Raw genomic sequence first — 16,904 nt, 5'->3', positions numbered from 1 at the left:
TGGTCTTGTTAACCATCAACACTTCATGCTCTTTCTTGATTTCTACCTTCTCCGATTCAGCATCGCGAAGAGCTCGGGAATCCTTTCCGTTATCCCTTGCACATTATAGCTCATCACGAAGTTTTAGTAGCTTGGTGATAGTGACTAGAGAACTCTGTCAATCACTATCTTATCTGGAAGATTAACTCCCACTTGATTCAAGCGATTGTAGTGCCCAGATATTCTGAGCACATGCTCACTAGCTGAGCTATTCTCCTCCATCTTGTAGGCAAAGTACTGTCAAAGGTCTCATACCTCTTGACACGGGCATGAGTCTGAAATACCAATTTCAGCTCTTGGAACATCTCATATGCTCTGTGGCGTTCAAAACGTTTTTGAAGTCCCGGTTCTAAACTGTAAAGCATGGTGCACTGAACTATCAAGTAGTCATCATATCGAGCTTGCCAAACATTCATAACGTCTGCATCTGCTCCTGCAATAGGTCTGTCACCTAGCGGTGCATAAAGGACACAATTCTTCTGTGCAGCAATGAGGATAATCCTCAGATCACGGACCTAGTCTGCATCATTGCTACTATCATCTTTCAACTTATTTTTCTCTAGGAACATATCAAAAAATAAGGGAGCTATATCGCGAGCTATTGATCTACAACATAGATATGCAAAACTATTAAGACTAGGTTCATGATAAATTAAATTCAATTAATCAAATTACTAAATAACTCCCACTTAAATAGACATCCCTCAAGTCATCTAAGTGATACGTGATCCAAATCAACTAACTCATGTCCGATCATCACGTGAGATGGGGTAGTCATCAATGGTGAACATCTCTATGTTGATCATATCTACTATATGATTCACGTTCGACCTTTCGATCTCCAGTGTTCCGAGGCCATGTCTGTACATGCTAGGCTCGTCAAGTTTAACCCGAGTATTCCGCATGTGCAAAACTGTCTTGCACCCGTTGATGTGAACGTAGAGTCTATCACACCCGATCATCAGGTGGTGTCTCAACATGACGAACTGTCGCAACAGTGCATACTCAGGGAGAACACTTATGCCTTGAAATTTAGTTAAGGGATCATCTTATAATGCTACCGCCGTACTAAGCAATATAAGATGCATAAAAGATAAACATCACATGCAATCAAAATGTGTGACATGATATGGCCATCATCATCTTGTGCTTTTGATCTCCATCTCCAAAGCATCGTCATGATCTCCATCTTCACCGGCTCGACACCTTGATCTCCATCGTTGCGTCGTGGTCGTCTCGCCAACTATTTCTTCTACAACTATCGCTAACGCATAGTGATAAAGTAAAGCAATTACATGGCGTTTGCAATTCATACAATAAAGAGACAACCATAAGGCTCCTGTCGGTTGCCGATAACTTTTACAAAACATGATCATCTCATACAATAACGTATATCACATCATGTCTTGACCATATCACATCACAACATGCCCTACAAAAACAAGTTAGATGTCCTCTACTTTGTTGTTGCAAGTTTTACGTGGCTGCCACGGGCTTCTAGCAAGAACCATTCTTACCTACGCACAAAACCACAACGGTGTTTCATCAAGTTTGTTGTTTTAACCTTCTTCAAGGACCGGGCGCAGTCAAATTCGATTCAACTAAATAGGAGAAACAGACACCCGCCAGCCACCTTTATGCAAAACTAGTTGCATGTTTGTCGGTGGAACCAGTCTCATGTGCGTGGACATGTAAGGTTGGTCCGGGCCGCTTCATCCCACAATACGGCCGAATCAAAATAAGACGTTGGTGGTAAGCAGTATGACTATGACCGCCCACAACTCTTTGTGTTCTACTCGCGCATATCATCTACGCATAGACCTGGCTCGGATGCCACCGTTGGGAAACGTAGCATGGAAAACAAAAAAAATTCTACGCACATGCAATGATCCATCCATGGAGATGCATAGAAACGAGGGGAGAGTGTGTCTACGTACCCTTGTAGACCGTAAGCGGAAGCGTTTAACAACGCGGTTGATGTAGTCGAAGTTCTTCGCAATCCAACCGATCAAGTACTGAACGTACGACACCTCCGCGTTCTACACACGCTCAGCTCGATGACGTACATCGTCTTCTTGATCCAGCAAGACGTCGAGGTAGTAGATGAGTTCCGCCAGCACGACGGCATGGTGACGGTGATGGTGAAGTGATCCTCGCAGGGCTTCGCCTAAGCATCGTGAGAATATGACCGGGGTGTAAACTGTGGAGGGGGGCGCCGCACACGGCTAGGCAATTGTCTGGGGTGTGCTAGGGATGCCCCCCACATATATATAGGTGGGAGGGGGAGGGAAGAGGCCATGAGGCGCCCCAAGTAGGACCGAATCCTACTTGGTCTCCTCCCAAGCCCCCCTCCCCTGCCATATATATCGGAGGGGGAAGGAAAGAGGGGGGAGGGGAAGGAAGGGGGAATCCTATTCCCTTTCTTTCCTTTCCTCCTTCCCCTTTCCTTCTCCACCTTGGACGGCCCATATGGGGGGCGCACCAGCCCCTTGTGGCTGGTGCATTTCCCCTCTTGGCCCATAAGGCCCATATCTTTTGCCGGGGATGCCCGGAACCCCTTCCCGTGACCCGATATGTACCTGGTACCCTCCGGAACACTTCTGGTGTCCGAATACCATCGTCCTATATATCAATCTTTACCTCTCGACCATTTCGAGACTCCTCGTCATGTCTGTGATCTAATCCGGGACTCCAAACAACATTCGGTCACCAAATCACATAACTCATATAATATTATATCGTCATCGAACGTTAAGTGTGCGGACCCTACGGGTTCGAGAACTATGTAGACATGACCGAGGCACCTCTCCGGTCAATAACCAATAGCGAAACCTGGATGCTCATATTGGCTCCTACATATTCTACGAAGATCTTTATCGGTCGAACTGTTATGACAACATACGTAATTCCCTTTGTCCATCGGTATGTTACTTGCCCGAGATTCGATCGCCAGTATCTTCATACCTAGTTCAATCTCATTACCATCAAGTCTCTTTACTCATTCCGTAATACATCACCTCGTAACTAACTCCTTAGTCGTTTGCTTGTAAGCTTATGATGTGTATTACCGAGAGGGCCCAGAGAAACCTCTTCGATACTCGGAGTGACAAATCCTAATCTTGATCTGTGCCAACTCAACAGACACCTTCGGAGATACCTGTAGAGCATCTTTATAATCACCCAGTTACGTTGTGATGTTTGATAGCACATAAGGCATTCCTCCAGTATCCGGGAGTTGCATAATCTCATAGTCGAAGGAATATGTATTTGACATGAACAAAGCAATAGCAATAAAACTGAATGATCATTATGCTAAGCTACCGGATGGTTCTTGTCCATCACATCATTCTCCTAATGATGTGATCCCGTTATCAAATGACAACTCATGTCCATGGTTATGAAACCTTAACCATCTTTGATCAACGAGCTAGTCAAGTAGAGGCTCACTAGGGACACAGTGTTTGTCTATGTATTCACACATGTATTTAGGTTTCCAATCAATACAATTCTAGCATGAATAATAAACTTTTATCATGAATAAGAAAATATAAAATAACAACTTTATTATTGCCTCTAGGGCATATTTCCTTCAGGTGTGTTGCCCCTCTCCCTCCTCTCATATATATAGGTGGGGGAGGAGGGGAGGCAGCCTAGGACGCCCCAAGGGGGCCAGCGGCCTGCCCTCCCCCCCCTTTCCTTCCTAGGAGGGTGGAGAAGGCAGGAGGGGGGGTGGCGGCTCCCTTGCCTTAGGCGCCCCCTTTCCTTACCTATAGGACCGCCTGCCCTAGGCTCCCTTGCTAGAGTGACAGAAGCTTAAACCCTAGTTTATGTGTTGCTTCTTAAGGGGCTGATTTAGATCCACATGTTTAATGCTATGGTTAGATTTATCTTAATTCTTCTTTCGTAATTGCGGTTGCTTGCGAGAGGGGTTAATCATAAGTGGGAGGCTTGTCCAAGTAAGGACAACACCCAAGCATCGGTCCATCCACATATCAAATTATCAAAGTAACGAACGTGAATCATATGAGCATGATGAAAACTAACTTGACGATAATTCCCATTTGTCCTCGGGAGCGCTTTGCTTTATATAAGAGTTCGTCTAGGCTTATCCTTTGCTATAAAAAGGATTGGGCCACCTTGTTGCACTTTTGTTACACTTGTTACCCTTTACGAATTACCTTGCTACAAAACTACTCGTTATCGATAATTTCAGTGCTCGCGGAAAATACCTTACTGAAAACCGCTTGTCATTTCCTTCTGCTCCTCGTTGGGTTCGACACTCTTACTTATCGAAAGGACTACGATTGATCCCTATACTTGTGGGTCATCATGTATGAGCTGAATTTGCCAGCCACTTCCAAAGTTCACCCTATTTTTCATGTGTCCCAACTAAGAGAAGACTTGACACCAGATATGACTACTTGTTCGGACTTACCCATTCCATCTGATGGCACCTTTGTTCTATTTGAAATTTTGAACAGCCGATGGCGACGCACTCCCTCCGGCTGCCACGAGCAACTCTTGGTTTGTTGGTCCGATCCTGACATTCTCGATGCCACATGGGAGGATGCTCTCTCGCTTTATCATCGCTTTCCTCAATTATCGGCTTGGGGGCAAGCCGCGCGGGTCAAGGAGGGGGGATGTTAGCATCCCAAACAAGCCACTGGGCGGGAATGACAAGAACACTGCTGTGGCAACTAAACGTGCGGCGGCAAAAGCGCTGCCATGGCAGTAGTCTCATCCACGCCAGCAGGAAAGGATGACAAGTGGACCAATCAAGGAGAGGTGCGCGCCATTGCAAGGCCAACGAGGATCAAGCAACCCAACAGGAGATTCATGGGCCCGAGTGGGTTAACACTACTTAAAGCCAGGAGATCGAGAGGGAAAGACATCTTGGCTTGGATCAAGGCACGGCATCTACTTTGCCTTCCTCCTTCCTGTATCACTTGTAATCCCGGTTGAGAGAGAGAACAGAGTGTATCTTGTAGTGGAAATACAATTTGAGAGAACTAGTTACTAAAAGCAAACCAACCTATGGTTGGATGGTTAGGAAGACAGTGGTATCCCTAGCCCACCAGGGTTCAAATCCTAGGCTTACATTCGGTGGAAGTAGACGTTTCCATCGACTGCGAGGCGCCTATGATGACTCCACAAAAACTCAAGATGCCATGTTGGCTCAGTCTCTCAATGCTCATAGGGGTAGGATGTGTGTGCGTGCGTTCATAGGTGTGAGAGTATGCTCGTGTATGTGAGCGACTTCGATCGTATTGTGTTCAAAAAAATTATACATTTAGACTGGTGCAGGTACAAAGAGAAGATATATGTTTTTCCTTTGGTGTGTGCAGACTGGAACCCTAGCCGCCGCCAGGAGAAGCCAGCCTTCCGGCGCCGTCCTACAGCGGCCCCCGTCCTCTGATGACCTCTCTGTCGGTAGTGGTGAGGAGGGTCACCGGATGCCGCGCGTGCAGATTGGGTAGGTTTATGTTTTAGGGCCCCAGTGGCCTAGATTTTGAGTCATTACACGTTTTGACTTCGGCAGCGGCGAAGGTGACACTGAATAAAGAAGCTCCAATTCCCCCCTATGAGGCAAACAAGTCAATGTTTGATGATGGATTTGGGAACTAGCCTGTTCAAACAGGGATGTCGTGGCGGCGGCGGCATCCTTATGGTGGACTTGTGCCATCGGGCTCCTCCGTTGCGACAGCATCTGCTCTAGCACGGATGTGGGGCTTGGGAGATAGTCGAGGAATGGATACGGATAGTGGTTAGCATCAACGACATCTGAAAGACGGATCTTGTGTTGGGTTCGTAGTTGACGGTTAGCAAATATGGTTTCCTCCTCCAGTGTCTTAGTCATGCGGGAGTGCCAAATCTAGAGTTCGCATGTCCAGGCTATCGCCCCGATCTGATTCATTCAATGGCGATGACTTCACCTTTGATGAGCCACCTTGGAGGTCGGTCTTGATTGTAATTTTCCTTGGTGTGGTGGTCCTTTGTGCAAAGGCGTTCTGATGTCTTTCCGATTTTGTTATGTCGATGTCTACGTGGTTTGTAGTTGTACTATGATCTTTATGTTGTGAATGAAACACGTACTACCATGCAAAAAATAATGATGCAAGGATGGCGGTTGGATGATTTGATCTTTTCGACGCTCTATTTGTGATCCTCAATGTAGGATAGAATAGATAAATAATTGTGTGTGCGGTCGAGGGTATCATGAACGCCAAGGCTGTGGTGTTGAGATACCCATTTGTACATAAATTTTAGCAACAAAAGAAAAAGCTTCCATAAGTCGGAAAGCTACAAATACCATAGGGAGATAATATGTTGTTTCAGAGAAAGCTTGTATCTCACACCCCAAAAGGGAAAAGCCTGTATCGACGATCTGATTTGTGACAGGTCTGTTACTGTGCCATCCAAAATATTTCTGGCAAACAGAGTCTGAAGATTGTCCCACAAAATTTGACACAAAACATTCCATTTTTACTAACCAGTTGTATCATGACCGGGTACAAAAACTTCTCATTCACTACACCTTTTGCGGCGACCTTCTTTCTCTTGTTTTTCTTTTTTTGCGAATAACCTTTTGTGACCATCTGCTTATGCATAGGGGCTCTTGCCTGACAACCGAGGGCTGGATTTGGACCTCAACTATAAAAAAAGATGATAAAGCAGAACCACGCATTAGTGCTGCGTCTCCGTTCAGGTCCCAACGAGGCGGGGGAACCAGGCGGGACAAACTTGCATAAGGCCTCGTTCTCTCAAGAGGATTCGAGGCGGTTTAGGGGTATTTTGTACATAGCCTAACGGATGGCAGCAGCAAGTAACGAGCGCATGGCCATGTCCTGATAGATAGATCCCGGGCACGCAGGAATGAGGGATTCGAAGCACTGAAAGGCTCGTGCGCCGACGCGGAACAATAATGCAAAATGCTTCCTAAAATAAGTGCTGTAGCCACATCAAAGCACCCATGTAAGCTCAAACTTGTGATGTACTAGTAAATTATTTATCTGAAGCTACAACTGCGCATGTTATACACATCGACACCACTAGGCAAACTAACACGATGACAAGCGTAATTAAACATAGACATCAATCATAGGAATACCGAGACTACCAAGAACCAAGATACCAAATGTCTGGAAACTGTACATGCATTGAAACATAAGGCCGTCCAGAATATAACAAGACCAGCAGCAGCAACTAGCAGATTACCAAGTCCCAAAACAGTGCCAACTTTCACCCATCGACAGCACTAGGCAGAAGCATAACAGGGTTCAAACATAAAAACAAGTTTCCACTTGATAGATCTACGGTAGGTAGTTTATGGTTTATGCTGCAAAGCAAATATCCTTCACCAGCCCCCACCGCCAGACCCCCACCCACCTCCAGAATCCTGTGCTGGGACGGCCTTCTTGGCGCTGCCCCATCCTGAGTCGTCACCAGCAGCACCAGGAGTAGTAGCTGCTCCCCAGCCTCCGGCGCCACCGTCAGTGGCAGCAGCGGCAGCAGGTGTACCCCAGCCTCCTGCGCCACCGTCAGTGGCAGCGGCAGAAGCAGGTGCGCCCCAGCCATTATCCCCACCGCCACCACGGTTGCTGTCGCCCCCACCACCCCATCCAGCATCCCCGCCTCCAGATCCTCCACCAGTGCCCCACGCACCTCCCCCACTGCCTATGTTATCAGTCCATCCTCCACCACCGCCACCATCACCATCACTGCCAAAGTTACCTCGACCCCGACCCCGTCCACGTCCACGGCCGCCAGAACTGTTCCTTGAATCAAACCTGCCTCCTGCTTAGGAGAAGAAATGACAAATTAAGATTGATAGCGTACTTCTGAACATCCTTTAACATCTTATTTGTTTGGCAGGATCTTAGTGACAACTCTATGAAGCGATGGTGATCAACAAACACGGGAGACAGAACAAGAATAAGACCAGCAAAACTAATACAGGGTAGGTTTGAAAACCACTGAGAACAGGGGAGATCAGATTATTTTCCGTGACACGAAGTTCAAAACAGTTGCTTCATCAGAATCAACAAAACTTATATGAAACTAGCCATATAATGTGGTTCCAGTAATTCGTTTAAAACAGTTGCTTTGTGGGTACAGGCTTCAACAAAACTAGCCATAATATGGTTCCAATAATTCCAGTAAGAAAATGAGGACAGGTCATCGACACGAAGATACACTATGCAAGCAAATGTCAGTGGTAACGATGACGACACAATTGAATGCAGATGTGCTTGATAACCAAGTACTGCAAAAAGCAAACACATTCAAGGACTGACCTGATCTTCCAGAAAAATGTCTGTCCCTATCATTATCACCATCTCCCCTCCTTCCGTCATTCGCGCCACCAGAACCCCAAGCTGAATTTTTCATAGGTACCATTGCCGCAACATTTCGCATTGATGGGCCAGCATCAGGTGGTGGTTTGTCAATATGTTTTTGAAAATATGACACAAGACGATCAATGCTGTCAAAATCTTTCTTCCGGAATCTGAAGCCCTTTGGGTATAACCCAACATACTCATGATGTGGGTTTGTACTCCTGATGTAAGATAATATGAAGGTGCCTGGATGTTCATGAGATATGCCAAAACAATAGACTATTCTCATAGGATTCTCTGATTTCTCGGCCCTCAACATATCATCAACTTCGCCTTTTAACCCTTTCCTGAATTTGCGATAAGAGAGCATGCTTTTCAGGTGGCCTACCAATGGATCCACATATCTGTCTATTACCTGCATATTTGTACAAGGAAAGAAACATACATTTACCAAAAGTGAAAACAGATGCCAATCTTGACTGCTACAACAGAAATGGAACAAGACAATAGCCAAAATACCACTAGTCAGAACCGAACTTGCCAAAATACCACTATAGAAAACCGACTTGCCAATATAGCACTCCAAGCTCAGTTTTCATTGTCAAAATAGCACTTCCGTCAATTGTCAAACTTTTTCTGTTAGTCAAACCGTTAGGGATCAGCTTTTTGAGTATTCCAAATTTACCCCCATAGCAGCTAACCCTAATCACGTTTCCTCTCCAGCCCCTCCCACACCCAGCAGAGAGCCATGGCGGCGCCTCCCTGCAGCCCCTCTCTCCCTCTAACCCTTTGCGACACTCACCCCGTAGCCTCTCCACTCGCCGACCTCCTCCCTGGGCGCGTGGCTGGGAAGCCAGACACCCGTTGATCCTGCCCGCAGGCGCGCGGCTGGGAAGCCCGGCGCTTGTCGATCCCGCCCACGGGCGCGTAGCTGGGCCATCCAACGCCTCAGCTCCGGCACCAATCGGCCCTGCTCTGCCTCATCCTGCCTCCCTGCTGCTTGCCTGCCTGGGGCCTCCCAGTGCCTCCATTGGTGCCCGCTGCAGGAACTCTAACCTGCTAAGCCGCCCTCTTCTTGGCATTGCCAAGATTACCTCGACCGGTTCCTCTGTTGCTATATTGTTGTTAAATGATGCAAAGTGAGATGGTTTTTAGTCTGTTGTTATATGTTGATATATTCATGTTAATTTGGTGCTGAAATGTTGCCCTGTAGGTGCTCTTCTGTGAATAAAATTTAAGCTTGGGATGTGAAGAGGTAAGGTCATGCAAGTCCTTTTTGGATGGTGTTAGTCTCAGTTAGCCACTAGTGGTATTTTGGATAGAGAAAACTGAAACTAATGCTATATTGGAAAGTCGGTTTTTCATAGTGGTATTTTGGCAAGTTCGGTTCTAACTAGTGGTATTTTGGCTATTGTCTGCAAACTGATGTCTACAGAAAAATTGCTATGGAAATCATCTTGTATGTAAACCAACCTCATCAAGATCTTCAAAAGTTTCATCACCAATGGTCAGTGTTTTTCCGAGGCGAAGCAAACTTGTAATATCTTTATGATCTTTTCCACTTTCGGTTATCTCCTTGTGTGCAAAGACACCATCAAAGATCTTCAGGGTCAGTGTTAGAAATGATGGGCCCCTAGAGCTAGGCCGAATGACTTTCTCGCCAGGCTCTTTGTCCCCCAGGAACTGTTTCAATGAGTTAAGATTAGATACTATTACAGAAAGGGAAAGAAGTTAATAAAGAAAGTAAAGGGACAGAAAAGAACTATTCAACAGGACAACACACCTGCATTGCCTCTTCCGCCGTCAAATTCTGAAAGTGAGGATGAACAATCATCCTGGGCTTGAAATGTTTCTTCGCTTCCTTTTGTTTCCGAGCCTTGTCATCCTGGGTCAGAACCACCTTTTGTGCACGATAGTATGGATCATGGTTACTTCTCGAGAATGGCCATCTACTCATTTCACTCTGCTTGCATGTTAGGTAAACTATGAACCTATTTTTATTCACATTCTTAATTTTGCCAGTTAATACATCGCCTTCATGTAACTGCAGTGATTCTAGATCAAAGCCATCATCAGAATAGTTGTCTCCCATAACTATGGCTTTCAACCCAGAATCAAAGGTGCAAATTATTCGGTTATCTTGTATATGCCGAACAGTTACTTGAACAATCCTTCCATCTGATATGTTGTCCTCAGTTTCACCAGAAAGCAACCAGAACTCCTCATCTGGACTTGGCTCGGCATAAGGGGTCCTCCGATCTTTGAAACCACACTTTAGCTCCAACTTTATGTCTAACAACGTTTCTCTCTTATCATCTCCGATGCTTCTGCTGTATTCATCTATGTCAAGACGGTCAAGTTGATCCTGCTTCTCTCTCACATGCTCAATTGCCATCTCTTGCTCATCATCATCCATCTCATTCGCTTCAAGTCCATCCGCGGCACAGACATCCTTGGCCAAATTCTTCGCCAACGCATATGATTCAGGATGGATCCTTGTATCCTCAAGAAGATCAATGATCTGGGCACTAGCTGCAGCAGCACCACTTCGTCGGACGCGTAAAAACCCAGACGCATTCATGAATACTTTCCTGCCTAAGGGTTTCACCAGCTCCTTGCGGCTAAAAATGGATCCCTCTCTTACCAACTCCTTCTGCAAAGCTGAAGCTTTGCGCGGTCCCAGACCAGCAACAAACTGCAAAGTGGAAAAATGCCACTCATGGCTAGCAGCAAGATTAACATCAAAACCGATCTGATTTGTCGCATCGACCATTACTTGCTCAACAACTTCATACTTCTCATCGGGAGTAAGGAACTGTTCAAGGGGGTGTAGTTTCCATGACAGTATCTCTTTCCCGGGTCCACAAAGTGTTGCAACCATCGCCAAAGGATTTTGCAAGTACCGACCAAGGGCCACAGCACGCTTCACGATAGCTATACATAATTAAAAGTACATATTTAGAAAAGTTCGTGACCAAAAGAGCAAACAGTAAATCAACATGTTGTACTATACCTGACTGGGCAGGCAGCTGATCTGAAGATATTCGAGAGTTCTCGTACAAGCGAGGCACAGATTCATCACCATAGACAATGCTGAAATTTTCCATTTGTGGGTTCACATCTCTTGGGTGATCTTCCACCATTTTGAAAATAACCTATACAAAGCAAACACATTATTTTATTGACGCTATCTATCCACATTCATGCCAAATAAGAAACTGAACAGAATGACAGGAAATATTCATTTGAATATAAATACTGGAGCGAGCACCCAGCCAATAACAACTGTCGGAATCCTATATACCTAAGGGAGTCAAACTTGAAAGCATGCCACCTCATCATACAACCAGGAAGGGGATAATGCCCACCTCAACATGCAATCATGCTAGGAAGACCCACCACAACATTCAACTATGCATGGGATGATGTTTTCCATTCAATACTTATATTCAATAAATATTGTTACAACTCTACACTATCAAATATAACAAGTCATATGTATATTTTATTTTGGTTCTCATGTTACCAACCGAAATTTTCATCAACCAATTCCCGCAGCAACGCGGGGGTATCCTCTAGTTTTTATGATGGAAGAGTGCCAGTAAGCATTAGAAGGAATTGCCAACCCAGGGAATCCCCTAGCAGAACACGTGATGGCATTTCTGTGTCTACACATCACAGTAGGAGAAAAATATGCTTGCATGCAATTGACAAAAGAAGAGCAACAATAATGATTTCTGCATTGGCAACGATAACTGATCACATGTGGTCGTGACCGGACATGGTGATACATTATGACAGCCGAAATAACGAACAGATGAAAGGAGAACAAACATCAAGCATATACTTATGAACAGAAACAATAACAGCCATAATTCACTTGCAAACAAATAAAATAATACCTCATAAATATCATCCTTGAGTTGTCTGCAGTTCAAATTCGAAGCTCCTACACACACAACATGTGGCGAATGGTCAGTCATGAACTTCAGAACCCTCTGCTGGTCATTTCTCTTACGCTGCTGCTCAGCAACACCTTGAGATCTAAGACTAATAGAACCAGCATACAGAACATCAACCAATTCTCCTGATGAGTCTAGCATTACAAATGTGGTTGCTGGCTTCCCAGGACCCCAGCAGCAGGCCATTACTCTTAACTCTGACTCATCATCCAGATCAATGTCCGCATCCTTCTTGTCCGCATCCTTCTTCTTCCAAGGAGCAACAGAAACCTTGTCCCAGAACTGTTTCCCATATTCCATAGACAGAAAACATTTGGCTTTTGCTGTCAACAGTGATCGAGCTTCCTTTTCCATTGCTGGAAGTAGAAAATTCAAGAAGGCATCATCCAGTATCATCTTCCGTTGCTCATCCCACAGTTGTGCAGACTTGCTGACACAGTCACTTAAGTAATTCTCACGAGCCTCAGACATGAGCGCTTTCTTTGCATCCTCTGGCAATGTTATGGTAACCTTGAGAAGCTTTTCTTCCTCTGCTTTCTGAATAAGAAGCCACTGTGCATCTCCAAACTTGCTTAGTGGTTTCTCTTGCAGCCACTCCACACCTGATAATTGGTGGTAAGTATCTATGACCGAACTGCCCTCAGGTGTGGGCTTTGTTGATACAACTGCTTTATCCATGAAGATACCCCTGATATGCTTTTTTACAATAGGCTCACAACCGATCTCAACTGCTGCCTGATAAGATAAAAATAAATGGAACTGGATCAAGTCAGATGAAATGAATAGCCTAGCTTCCTATGAGGACTGGTTAAACTTGTAAGATGTTGGTACCATGTGTCTGGCACCCCGAAGGACATCTTGTGACGTTTCAAACATTGCGCATGTGAAATTTGCAGCAACATCTTCAGGAGAATCTTTCCCACTGTCAAGCTCACCCGCTTCCTGAAAGCAGCAGAAGCAGAAAAGGTGTCACGGGTACAATAGATTTAGCCAGGACAGAATGTCATATATGCAGATAAAGGATAGGTTGCATATGCAGTATCCTTCCATAGAAGGATAATGCAAAGTGTGAGTTAGATCACGTACAGGTATCCTCGTTAAAGTTAGATGTTGGCCTAATTGCTCAGCACTCCGACCAAATTGGTTAGCAACCTCCCACAATCCTGCCTTGTGACAAATACTGTACAAGGATTTCCTTTTTGGTCGCTTAAATTGACCTACTTCTTCAACTTCACCAGGAGGGAAATGTAAATTGAATTTCGCGTCAACATCCTCCACTTCTTTCTCTGATTTTGCTTCCTTCAGTGCATCAATGATAGAGTGGTAGAGTTGTCGATTAAGTGCCTGCCTTGTAACATCGTCTATTCTTCGTTTCTCGTCATCATATCTTCTCTCATAATAAATCTGCAAAGCAACCTTGCGCTTCTGAAGAAGAAGCCACTTTCTGTCTAAGGTCTGAACAGCCCAAAGCAGCTACAAACAACAGACAAACTGTGTCAGCAATTGTAAAATCTTGATAATCAGGGGAGCCTAACACCTGTCTAGTAGTGGACACTGGTCAGTTACCTTATGCCACTTCATTTTACGCGTCTCTTCTTCATTTGCTTGTTCATTGGCATCGTTATCTTTTACCAGACTCAGGCAACTTTCCTTCCTATACATTGCAATGAATGGAACCTGACAGGCAACAATACCTATGTCAGCACATCAGACATAAGAAATTACGCACAGAGATGGAATCTGATGTGAAACAATAACCAAGTCAGCAGATCAAACATAAGAAATTATGCAATGAGATCCTATAGTTTTTCGTACTTCAAATTTGTGGGTATGTAGCATGTTCAAGACATTCACGATGTCGCTCTGATGAATCTCCCTGTTCACTTGCTCTTTGCCAAAAAGGGACAGAAATCCATCCCCGGTTAGTTGGTTGTGTATCCATACACTTTCCTCCTCACTATTTGCATCACCATCTATAGGATGGCCAGTTAACTCTTCAGACAGCTGAGGAAGAAGCAATTAAGAATCAGATACGCATTACAAACCAAAATCAAGACAGACATCCAACATGTCTAACTGGTAACTTACCTGGATCCTCTCAGGTATATCAGTTTCTTTTATCTGCTCATCCTTTGGTGTCATATACTTTTCTGCGAGAATAAATGGTTCAAACTCATCTTCAAGCCTGTTTCCTCTCAACTCGCCGGAATTAATAGCATCCCTCTCAAGCTCTTGTTTTCTTAGTGCTAATAGCTCATCAACATCCCCAAATATATCATGGGCCTCTTGTAGCGCAGATGATGATACACCTGCAGCTTGTCGCAGAGGCTTTCTTTTAACCTTCTTCCTTCTGCAGTACAATAGCATGTGTGCATTTAATAATAATAACAAATATAAGGTCTGAATAATTTCACATGGATAGAGAACCATTAACACACAATACGGAACATAAGAGCATACTTCACAACTTGGCCATTCACATCGATTTCCTCTTCGTCCACAATGAAATCGCCCATTTCATCATCCATATCATCTTCACCAACCTCATCTTCATCTACCTGCTGATCCTCCTCGACAAAATCCTCCTCAAACGGTTCTGAGCAAATGATATTGCAGCAAATTAAAAATTAGACAGGAAACTTCCAGCATTGGAAAACAAGCAAAGTGAAGAGGATTCAGAAGCAGGTACCTTCATTACCAAACAAGGAGCTACGAACTGTCTCCTCAGCAGTCCGGCTTTTTCCTGCTCCGTCATGATCGGAGAAGCCAGAGCGCCCATCCATTTCAGATTCCCGTCCTGCCTTCTTCAACCGCTTAAACTTATTTTCCTACCGTCAGCAAAATGAGAAGGCACATTACTGAGAAGCATGCAAAAACTCATGGAAGTCCAAAACAGACACAAAGATTATCTTAAAGCATACAGGAGGCTTCGGACGAGTGATGCCAGTAATGTTATTATCCTGGAGCAACATGTAGTCATCCTCATCAAGCTCGAAATCCTCCGTCTCTCTGGCCACATTTCTTGCAGTTTAGAAACTCATAAAGAATAAGACACTCTGTTTCATGACGAGGCATAAAAAGCAACTACCTCTTCTTCTTTCTTTTCTTTTTCTTCTTGCGTCTTTCATCATCACTAGCTCTCGCCTCCTCCTCCTCCTCTTCCTCGTCTTCATCCGCATCATCCACTATGAAGCCATCCTTCTCGTACTCATTCTGTCCCTCATCTGCTCACAAACAAGGTCACCCAATTATTGCTATACTAGCTCGAGAACACAATCACAGGCGATTCGACTAGAAAAAGGCAACTGCTGCAAACTGTAATCGATAGCAAAACATCGTAATACACAGTAAAACCAATCGAAATAAGAAATCAAGCAAGAGAACGCCCGAAACACAGTACCGCACAGCACATAAAAGCATCTCAATCGAGAGGAAAGGATAGCTCCAGCCAACAAATCCCTCGCGCAAGCAAACGTAATGGAAAGATCGTTAGGAGAAACTAACCTTCATCGTCCTCCTCCTCGTCCTCATCGTCGTCCTGCTCGTCGACATCATCCCTGGCCCTCCGCGACGGCCGCGGCTCGTCCTCTTCCTCGGCCTCGATGAAGTCGTCCTCTAGGGTTCCAACAGAAGCGCAAGCTTTTCCCATCAGAAAACGCGCACAAACCGCCGCCGAGGGCACCAAAACACGCGAAACCGCAGGAATCGGCAACGAAATCGCGTACCTTCGTCGTCGGAAACCACCGTGCGTCCCATTGTCCTCGAGGCGGCGGCGGCGCAAACCCTAGAGCGCGAGAGCGGTTGTGTCGAGAGCCTCGGGGGGGAGAGGGGGCCTCCTTATATGGGCATCGCGGGAGGCCGCGGGCCGCACGATCGCACCGCGCGTGGGGCGGCGGAATCTAGGGTTTCGAGGAAGGAGGGAGCGGCCCGGGCCCGAGCCGACGCCGAGGGGGCGCGGGCGATGCGAAGCGCCTGAGCCGAGGGTTGACCGACTTCACCCGACGGCGAGGAGGCGAATCCGGCGGCGGCGGCCGGGGAGCCGCGAACCGTGGGCTGGAGCGGCGGCGAGGTCGAGGCGGGGCGTCGCCGGGGGCTTGGAGGTGGCGGTGAGGAGTGTGCTGCGATTGGGGACAGGCCGGTTAAGTAATGAATGGATTTTGGGGGAGTTTGTTTTCAATACGGCCCCTGTAATATCTGCGAGTGGGCTTCTGCTTTGCTTCCGGCGAGGGTGTTATTGTGACATCGTTCTTTTGGCAGGGTCTAGTGGTAATATTCGGGTCAACTTTTCAGCGCCCGTTGGATAGATGATCGCACCCAAAATGCATTTGTTACCAGCCCACCTCAACACTGTCAAGATAAGATTAGCACCCTTTTCAAAAAGAATATACTAGTATTAGGGCATCTCCAGCAGCTACCCTCGAACCACCTGCATACGTCCGGACCGCGCGTGCCATCCACCGAGGTCCTGCATCCGTCCACAAGGCATGCGGACGCACTTTCTCCCGCAAACCGGAGACAAACGTGGGGGCTTTGCGTGCGTCCGGACTGCCTGCTTCTGACCACCCTG

General features: G+C 45.9%; 1 protein-coding gene across 2 annotated transcripts; it reads right to left on the bottom strand.

The window, feature by feature from the left end:
• Positions 1–7,118: 7,118 nt before the first annotated feature.
• LOC109748272 (transcription elongation factor SPT6-like) lies at positions 7,119–16,478 on the bottom strand. 2 transcript variants are annotated; one of them, XM_040388642.3, is made up of 17 exons: positions 16,063–16,478; positions 15,842–15,952; positions 15,426–15,561; positions 15,259–15,346; positions 15,027–15,165; positions 14,798–14,933; positions 14,426–14,687; positions 14,153–14,341; positions 13,904–14,014; positions 13,424–13,810; positions 13,169–13,279; positions 12,278–13,072; positions 11,389–11,530; positions 10,159–11,309; positions 9,849–10,058; positions 8,334–8,790; positions 7,119–7,836 (listed from the first exon to the last, which is right to left on the bottom strand). In XM_040388642.3, exons 1-17 carry the CDS (start codon positions 16,091–16,093, stop codon positions 7,394–7,396), a joined length of 4,899 nt encoding a protein of 1,632 aa, XP_040244576.1. In that variant the 5' UTR covers positions 16,094–16,478; the 3' UTR covers positions 7,119–7,393. The 2 variants fall into 2 exon arrangements, with proteins under 2 accessions (XP_040244576.1, XP_020162895.1); XM_020307306.4 differs by having other exon boundaries at positions 7,119–7,833.
• Positions 16,479–16,904: the final 426 nt, after the last annotated feature.

Source organism: Aegilops tauschii, chromosome 1, assembly GCF_002575655.3.
Source record: "Aegilops tauschii subsp. strangulata cultivar AL8/78 chromosome 1, Aet v6.0, whole genome shotgun sequence".
NCBI lineage: Eukaryota > Viridiplantae > Streptophyta > Magnoliopsida > Poales > Poaceae > Aegilops > Aegilops tauschii.
This window is presented reverse-complemented; position numbering and strand designations above follow the sequence as displayed.

Coding starts and splice junctions, on each gene's coding strand:
- LOC109748272 (XM_040388642.3), bottom strand. CDS start 16,093: ATGGGACGCACGGTGGTTTCCGACGACGAAG. Junction 15,953..16,062: donor GGTGGTTTCCGACGACGAAG/GTACGCGATTTC, acceptor TTGGAACCCTAG/AGGACGACTTCATCGAGGCC. Junction 7,837..8,333: donor ACATTTTTCTGGAAGATCAG/GTCAGTCCTTGA, acceptor TCTTCTCCTAAG/CAGGAGGCAGGTTTGATTCA.